The sequence below is a fragment of the Mus caroli genome, chromosome 3, assembly GCF_900094665.2.
Source record: "Mus caroli chromosome 3, CAROLI_EIJ_v1.1, whole genome shotgun sequence".
Classification (NCBI taxonomy): Eukaryota; Metazoa; Chordata; class Mammalia; order Rodentia; family Muridae; genus Mus; species Mus caroli.
The window spans coordinates 83,210,966-83,217,221 of NC_034572.1; the positions used below are offsets into that span (position 1 = coordinate 83,210,966).

General features: G+C 47.8%; 1 protein-coding gene across 1 annotated transcript in view; it reads right to left on the reverse strand.

The window, feature by feature from the left end:
- Ints3 (integrator complex subunit 3) overlaps nucleotides 1-5,933 on the reverse strand; it is a 42,781-nt gene extending 36,848 nt beyond the window's left edge. Inside the window, exon 1 of the mRNA XM_021157313.1 lies at nucleotides 5,101-5,933. Coding sequence (XP_021012972.1) covers nucleotides 5,101-5,247 — 147 coding nt within the window. The 5' untranslated portion in view covers nucleotides 5,248-5,933. The remainder of the gene's footprint in view (nucleotides 1-5,100) is intronic.
- Between the last annotated feature and the right edge of the window lie 323 nt (nucleotides 5,934-6,256).

Genomic DNA, 6,256 nt, shown 5'->3' on the forward strand with positions numbered 1-6,256 from the left:
GGAGAGGAGAGGAGAGGAGAGGAGAGGAGAGGAGAGGAGAGGAGAGGAGAGGAGAGATCAACGGAGCAGAGAAGGGAGGAGGCCTGACAGCCCTACAACCAAGAGTGCAAATCTAGTTACAAAGCCCTATAAGCCCTACATGCTGGCTAAGTCTCTTCTTGTGATTTAACATTCATGAGACTGTGGGTTAAGCAAAGTTTCTCTAGGCTCCTCCCAATGTTCTGCTCAGAGGCCTGAGTCAATGTTATGGGTCAGTGCCCAGTCAAGAATGGATTCTTAAAACAGGGAGGCCCTACTAAGGATATAGAAAGTAGAGTCCAGAATTTGAACGAGTGGACAAAGTCAATGACAAAAGAAACATGAGGACATTCCTTTTCAAAGAACAGAAGTACAGAAAAAAAATGACTTTTCCTGGATATATAAAAAAGTCTTTAATCCCAGCACTCAGGAAGCCAAGGCAGGTGGATTTCTGAGTTCGAGGCCAGCCTGGTCTACAGAGTGAGTTCCAGGACAGCCAGGGTTACACAGAGAAACCCTGTCTCAAAAACAAAAACAAAAGATCCATATCTAAAACTGCTCCCGGTGCTGCCTGGGGAGGGGCGGGTGGCAGGGCGGCAGAAAGATCAGGAGTTCAAAGCCAGCCTGTCTACAACAAGCCAAAAACAAACAAATCAGCACACAAGGAGAGAAATGAGAACGCATTCAGAGTGAGAAGAGGACCATTCCCTCAAAGGCCCCAGGAAACCAGATGCATAACTGGGTATCAGTACCCTTTCCCCAAGTCTCTGAAGGCTCTTGGGAGAGATGAAGTCACACATGCAGCTGCCAGCAATTGCTGGCAGGATGGCTCTGTTCAGAATAAGCTCTCTATGACAGCACCTCAGAGAGCTCAGTAAATATTTATCATCTCTAGGAGCTCTGGAACTCATTTTTCTAGTACTAAAACTACCTGACCATGACTACGGCCGTGACAGTATGCAGAAGGGAGAGCAGCCTCTCTGCTTCTCAGTGTATGCGTGAAGCTGAAGACTGAGTTAGACAAGTCCCTCTAACCACTCCTCTTCCCTTGCCCTGGCCAGGAGGAATGTACACTCTAGGAAGAGTATATATAGCACATGGCTTCCATCTAAGAGGTGGGCAGCCCAGAAAAGGAAACCGTGGTCCAACCTGCACAATCTCCAAGAACCCACACCAGGTAGAAGTGATTGATCATACTGGGTTCCAAGTCCAGCCACTTTGTATTGGTGCATAGAGAGATTGGAATGGTTCTTGCATCCTGAGAAACCTGGGACAAATCCCCTACCGACTCCAAGAAATGACCTACATTTTACCATCAATAATATGTGCAATGATGATTTAAGGGGCAAAAAAAATTAAAAACGACTCAAAAGCTCATTCCTTGGAGATTTCTCAGCCATGCCGAGTTATTTCCTGGAGTAAATATGGTGGGGAGATACATTCATCTTGCCAAACCTAACTTTGAGACCTATCTTTAAGATATTCTGATTTCTTTGGGCCACAGTTCCTGCTTTTGGCCTGACTTCAAAGTGACTGGTCCTTCCCTGGCAAAGGAATAGCCAGGGCTGTGACTCCTCATGAGACTAGGAACTACATGTTCTAAACTCCAATCTCTGGCACTATTTTTATCTCATTCCCTCCCCAAACTAGGATTGGGATGGTCAAGTATACTTCTGTCTTCAAAGGAAGGAATGGGGCCAAAGAGAAGAAGAAGGGATACAACAAACACTCCCCAGGGTAGGAAAGTCACAGCCCTTGCCCAGGGTGACTTTGTAAAGGGCTTCCTGCTCCAGGCCAGTGAGCATGCGAATCATAGTCAATGATGACCACCTCTTCACACCCTCAGCTACCTTTTCAGGACTTCTTGCTGGGCATTACTTTGTCTTGAGATGATAAACTTTAGGGTGCACACTTCTTATTTTCCTATCAGACTCAACATACTTTATGCACATAGGGGCAAAAAAGCAGACCTAGTTTCCTGGAAAACAGCTAGGCCTATGATGGAAAATTACCAAGTGAGAACAAGCAGAGGCCAGTTGGTCAACAACAGGTGTTGATAACTTCTGTGTGCAAAGATCTTCAGGGAGGCACAGAGGAAGAAGAGGCCAGGAAGCCTTGTCCTTACACACTATGGTCTAGTGGGATAACAGAACCACACCCATGGTGGGGTGGGTAGTGTAGCAAGACTTGCTGGAAAATGAAGATGCAAAGGACAAAGGGCAAAGTGGAGTGTGGAAGGGGGAGCCTGAGACTCCCTGGAAGCATCCACACACACCATGAAAGAAACCAGACAGAAATAAACAACCCCTCCCTTTTCTCCCTAGGAAGTTGAAAGTTCATTCTCAGAGTCTAAAAAGGCAAGAACATAAAGGCTTCTGATCTCTCTTGTGATCTTTTCCAGCCACATCACTTACTGCTCAGAAAAGGATGCTGTACTATATCCTATGACACAAACTAAATCAGGGATTTACATAGGGTTCTATAGGAATAGAGATAAGAATCAATAGACTCTCAGCCAGGCATGGTGGCTCACGCCTTTAATCCCAGCACTTGGGAGGCAGAGGCAGGTGGATTTCTGAGTTCAAGGCTGGCCTACACAGAAAAACCCTGTCTTGGAAAAAATAAAAATAAAAGAAAGAAAGAAAGAAAAGAAAAGAATCAATAGATTCTCATCCAACCTTGGAATCCTTTGCCTTTCAGCTGCTCTGATGGAAGGATCAGAGACAGTCAGTCACCTAATGACTGTTTACCCTCTGAGCTCTGGTGCTAGAATACCAGGCTCAATACTTGACAGTCAAAGTGGTCACAGTTAAGTTCCAGATATAACTGGAAAGTGGTGGTGCACACCTTTAATACCAGTGCTTGGGAGGCCAGCCTGGTCTACAGAGTGAGTTCCAGGACAGCCAGGGCTACACAGAGAAACCCTGTCTTAGAAAGAAAGAAAGAAAGAAAGAAAGAAAGAAAGAAAGAAAGAAAGAAAGAAAGAGAGAGAGAGAGAGAGGAAGAAAGAAAGAAAGAAAGAGAGAGAGAGAGAGAGAGGAAGAAAGAAAGAAAGAAAGAAAGAAAGAAAGAAAGAAAGAAAGTAAGTAAGTTAGTTCAGACTAGGCAAACTACATATTCAGATACTATCTGAAAAATAAAACAGGGCTGCAGAGAGGCTCAGCAGATAAAGAGCTTTGCTGTACAAACATAGTGACCCAAGTTCAATTTGCAGAACCTGCAAGAAATTGGAAGGAGAGAACAGCTCCATAAAGATAATTGTCAGACCTCTATATACATTTCAGAATGTGCACACCACATACATATGTCACTCACACACACACACACACACACACAAAGTTTTAATTGAAACAGGAAAAAAATGTAGCTGGGTAGGACAAGGTGACAGAGTGGTCGTGAGCCTACAATCATCTTGCCTCAGCCTCTTTGGAGTGTTGGGATTACAAACCTGTGCCTGGGCCACCGTGCCTGGCTTAGAAGTAATGTTTACATTTCTAATTATGCCTGCCTTAGTTGATTAGAAGAAGAAAAAGGAGGAGGAGCAGGAGGAGCAGAAATAGCAAACTTTTCTAAATGCTTATAGAACTATACGATGAAAACATAACTCACTTGCCAGCCAGCCAGACAAACCACACAGCTGCTATAAGGCCAGTTTGGTTCAAATTCACTTTCTTTTGAGACAGGGTCTCTGTAGTCCTGGCTATCCTAAAGCTTGCTATGTAAACCAGGCTGGCCTTAAACTCAGAGATACTCCTCTGCCTCTAGTGCAGAGCCATAAAGTTTCTTTTTGTGTGTATGTGCCATCGTCTTGCGATCTACAGTATCTTCTTCTTCTGTCTTTTGTTCCTGACGCCCCAGCTAGCCTAGAACTCTACCCACCATTCATCCTCATTCATATTCTCAGCCTGTCTCTCTCTCTCTCTCTCTCTCTCTCTCTCATTTTCCTGACTCAACCTTCCAAGTGCTAGGATTACAGATGTGAACCACCACGCAAGGCAATCTAACATTTTTTTCAACTCTGAGTTTACCTGCCTACTCTGGCATGTGATAAAGGACTGTGACATAGTGTCAGGGAAACAGCCTGTGAGTGAGGGGACAGGGCCTGTTCATTTCCTCCCCCTATCCTTGGGTAACCACGGAACTGAATGCTTTAGGCTTTACAAACAGTTCAACAATCATGCCTCCATCTGTCCTACATCCTAAGTACGTCTTCCCGTGTGTAAGCTGTGGAAGTGGCTACACAGATCATCTCTAGTTAGTCAAGCACAGGGTGAGACCAAGCAAAGGAAAGGAAGGGACAAGCCTCCTCACTCATGTTCTGTATCTGTCTGTCCGGGTTTTGTTTGTTTGTTTTCTGAGGCTGGGTTTCTATCTGTAGCCCTGGCTGTCCTGGAGCTCTCTTTGTAGACCAGGCTGGCCTCGAACTCACAGAGATCCACTTGCCTCTGCTTCCCGTACCTCTCCTTCGTGTGTGTATGTACTCTCTGGTACTAAGGAAAGCAGTCCCCTATATACTGGCTCACCCCACTGCTATGACTGATATTACCAAACTAAATACTACTTACTTGTAAGTCTTCACTCACTCTATAAATGCTCGGTTAAAATCACTGACAAGTGTCTGTATCCACACACAGTCAATGATACCATCTAAGAAGAGGGGCCAAGTCTGTAGGAAGTTGCCAATCCTCAGACACCTGCCTGTAAACACATATATACTTTTCAACTTAACACTCTCAAATAGGGTGGATATTTTAGATAGCTATTGGTGTGTATGTGGGAAGAAATGAAAATAACTTTGGTCAGTATTGATGCTACATCCCTTCTGTAACCAACACCCCTCACACCCATTTTCTTAATAGCGGCAGCTGTTACTAGGGCAACCTGTCCAGGAAATTGACCCACACTTCTTCCTCCAGAAGCAGGAAGCAAGAGCAATGTTTCTGCCTTACAAAAAAAAAAAAAAAAAAAAAAAAAAAAAACCCAAAAACTTGAAGGCCTCTTCTCCCCACCCCCACCCCATATCCGATCCAGCATCCCTCCTCAACCCAATTCCTTACTCCCTTCCCCACCCCCCACACCTACCTCCTCTAACTCATCCTTGGCATCCAAACTGGTTGAAAGTAGCAGCCTCCCCCCTCCTGGGGCTCCTGCTCCCGCTCCTCCTCCTCCACCTCCCGCTGCTCCTGATGCAGCAGCTGCTACGGTCCCCTTTCCCTTCTGTAACTCCATGGCTGCAGCCAAGAGACCAGAAGAGGTCAAGGGAGTAGACGGGTGTTAAGTCCTAGAAATGGAGAACTCTGGCTTGCCAAGGACGAGGAGCAAGAGGAACAAGTGGGAGGGAGGCCGACAGGCCTGGCTTTCCGCACTCTTGCCTCCTCTCCTGCGGAGGGGGAAGGCGCGGGTTCTCTAGATGCTCCCTCAGGAGTGGCCGTGCTGGGGCAAAGCGTTAGCGCAGAAGTATGGTAGACTAAGGGTCTTGTGTCCTGCAGGGAGATAGGCAAGGCTGCCACCCTTGCAGAAGTGGAGGAGGAAACCCTCTGGCTTCTTATCCTGAAAGGAGGGGAAACCCTAAGTTTCTGCCTCTCGAGGTGTGGGAAGGAGTCCTGGCCCTGAATTAGGGGTGGGAAACCTTCCCGGCGGGATTGGGAAACGCGGTTCCTTGGAATCCGGCCCCTAGCGGGTGAGAATGCGGCAGGAGGGCTATGGGAGGACCAGCTTCTCCCCACACCACACAGAGGCGGCCATGGTGGAAGGGCGGGGGAGGCTGAGAGTGCCCGAGCGGGCAGAGTCGTCGCCGGCGCCGGAAGTGAGCAGTCGCGGTCCCGGGCGTCCGCCAATAGCGGCTTCCGCGGTGGCGCCAGGTCTCTAAGGAGTAAGCCGACGACGGCGGACTGGCCTTTTCCCGGGCTGCCAATTGTAGGGAGAAGAATTGAGTCTGGTCTGACGGGCAACAAGTGTGCCCAATCGCATCCTTCCTCTGCATCTGGAGGCGGGACGGGAGGTACGGAGTGGGTGCTACTGCTGGGCGATCCGGAAAAAGCCGGGCTGCGCCTGCGCGCGCCAACACGCATGCGCGACGTTTCCCTCTTGCTCCACTCCCTACAGGTGTTTGGAACGTTGTCCTTGGGTAGGCTGGGAGGATGGAAACCTAGCCCATAAGTGGCTATTCAGGAAAAGGAGCTGCCGAGTCCCAACCCCTACGCAGTCCCGTAGCAAACGCTCTCAGGGTCTGAAGCTA